Source organism: Lissotriton vulgaris, chromosome 7 (assembly GCF_964263255.1).
Source record: "Lissotriton vulgaris chromosome 7, aLisVul1.2, whole genome shotgun sequence".
Taxonomy (NCBI): Eukaryota; Metazoa; Chordata; class Amphibia; order Caudata; family Salamandridae; genus Lissotriton; species Lissotriton vulgaris.
In genome coordinates, this window is record NC_141695.1 from 556309350 (window position 1) to 556311411 (window position 2062).

General features: G+C 47.2%; 1 protein-coding gene across 1 annotated transcript; it reads right to left on the reverse strand.

Moving 5' to 3' along the window:
• Positions 1-628: 628 nt before the first annotated feature.
• Positions 629-1728, reverse strand: UTS2R (urotensin 2 receptor). The gene has a single exon (XM_086928740.1). The coding sequence runs from the start codon at positions 1726-1728 to the stop codon at positions 649-651; it is 1080 nt and encodes a 359-aa protein (XP_086784866.1). The 3' UTR covers positions 629-648.
• Positions 1729-2062: the final 334 nt, after the last annotated feature.

The window sequence follows — 2062 nt, forward strand, 5'->3', positions numbered from 1 at the left end:
CAATATGTGAAACATATTTAAACTTTACAGACACATACAATCACTGGTTGTTTTGATCAGTGATGTCATCAGTGATGTCACTGACCATGTCATGAATGATGTAATATGTGACATCATCAGCAGTGGATTGCGGGTGCGCGATATATAGTTAGCGCTTATAGTTAGCTAACTATATATGGAATTTCAATGGTTTTATGCGAGTAAAATAAGGTTTTGTAAATGCTAATTCCTAACTATATTCGCGCCAGGATACTCTGTAGTAGCAGAGCGCGTAATAAAATCTTTTATACATACATTATACATACATACTATATATGGCCTATAACCTATGGTTTTTTCATTGAATTTTCAAGGTTTTGTAAATGCAAATTCCTAACTATATATCCACTATAACCTATGGTTTTTTCTGTGAATATATATATATATATATATATATATATATATATATATATATATATATATATATATATATATATATATTTTGTGTAGTTGCATATTTTAATTCTGTAAAAGTATCCCTCCTTTCTAAATCCCAATAATTTTAGGGATCTCCCCTGCCCCACCCTCCAGAAACTGAATGGAAAGCAGGTCTTACCTTACAAGCGCCCCTTGTTCTGTGTTCTCAGCTGAGTCAGGCCATCCTCTGCATCAGCTGTGGTCCTTCAGCGTGGTCATCACCATGGACTCGGACACATAGTCAAACTGGTTGCTTGAGGACATAGACTTCCCCCAGGAGGAACACTGCAGGTTAGACCCCCTCTTCCTGAAGGAGGAGGTGAACCGGTAGAAGTTGCGATGCCTGTTCTTCAGGTATTCCCGGTAGTTCTTGGTCAGCAGAGTGTAGAGGAAGGGGTTGATGCAGCTGTTGCTGTAGGTCAGGCAGGTCACCAGGTAGTTGATGCTTTTTTGAGTCTCAGAGGACATCTGTATGGAGCGGTGGTAGAGGGGCACCAGCTGCCAGATCCAGAAGGGCAGGAAGCAGGCCCAGAAGACCAGCACGATGCTGAAGATCATGATGAGGACCTTCTGCTTCGGGGAGCGCTTGCTGTCTTTCCTGTTAATGGGATTCCTCTGGGACTCGAGGTAGGTCCTGGCCAGCTTGGTGTAGAGGTAGCCGATGACCACCCCCGGGGCCATGATGCTTGTGCTGAACAGTACAGTCAGGTAGATCTTGTAGGCATCTGCACTCCAGGTGGGGGCACAGATCCTCTTGCCTCCCTTGGCCTGGCTTTGGGTCAGGTGGACCATGATCATCATGGGCAGGGTGAGGAGCAGGGAAAGAGCCCACACAGCCCCGGCCATGGCTTTCCTGTAGCTCTTGGACCGCCGGACGGTGTCCAGCGGCTTGGTGACAGCCACATAGCGCTCAGTGCACATGACGGTCAGTGTGAAGATGCTGGCGTGCATGGTGAGCAGGTCTAGACTGAACAGCACCTTGCAGCCCAGTTCCCCGAAGTACCAGTCCTGCGCGAAGTAAGTGCAGACGATGAAGGGGATGGTGGAGAGGTAGAGGAGGTCAGCCAACGCCAGGTTGACAATGGAGATGTACATGTTGGCAGCATACCTCATGGAGTGGCACATCACCACTAGTGTGTACACGTTGCCAGCCACTCCGGATACATACATGAAGGACAGCACAGTTCCAAAGGCTGAGGCAATGACTAAGTCCTCCCTGCGTTGGGATCCTGAAGTGGACAAGTTTAGGGGGATGGAGTGGTTGGACTCCATGGGGGAATGGGGAGGGGGTGGTCAGTGTAGATACAGCATGGATCTCAGCACGAACCTCAAAGTCTGCAGTATTTCGAGGTCCAAAAAGGGAGGACCTGTCCAGGGGAGTAAAAACAAGATGAACAGAACAGGAGATAAAATAAATCCGTATGCAAGAAGGGTGCACTAATCAGGGATTCAAAGAGGCAGGTATTGACTAGGGGGTGCAATAACCGATAAGGGAATTAATGAAGAGGGAGGCTGACCAGTGGTATTGAGACACAAGGGCTTGAGGGGAGAAAGGAGCTGAGCAGGGAGTGTAGGAACATAGGGACTATATCGTAATGCAGGTACA

Excerpts from the sequence above, each read along its gene's own strand:
- UTS2R (XM_086928740.1), bottom strand. The coding sequence starts at position 1,728 with ATGGAGTCCAACCACTCCATCCCCCTAAACTTGTCCACTTCAGGATCC.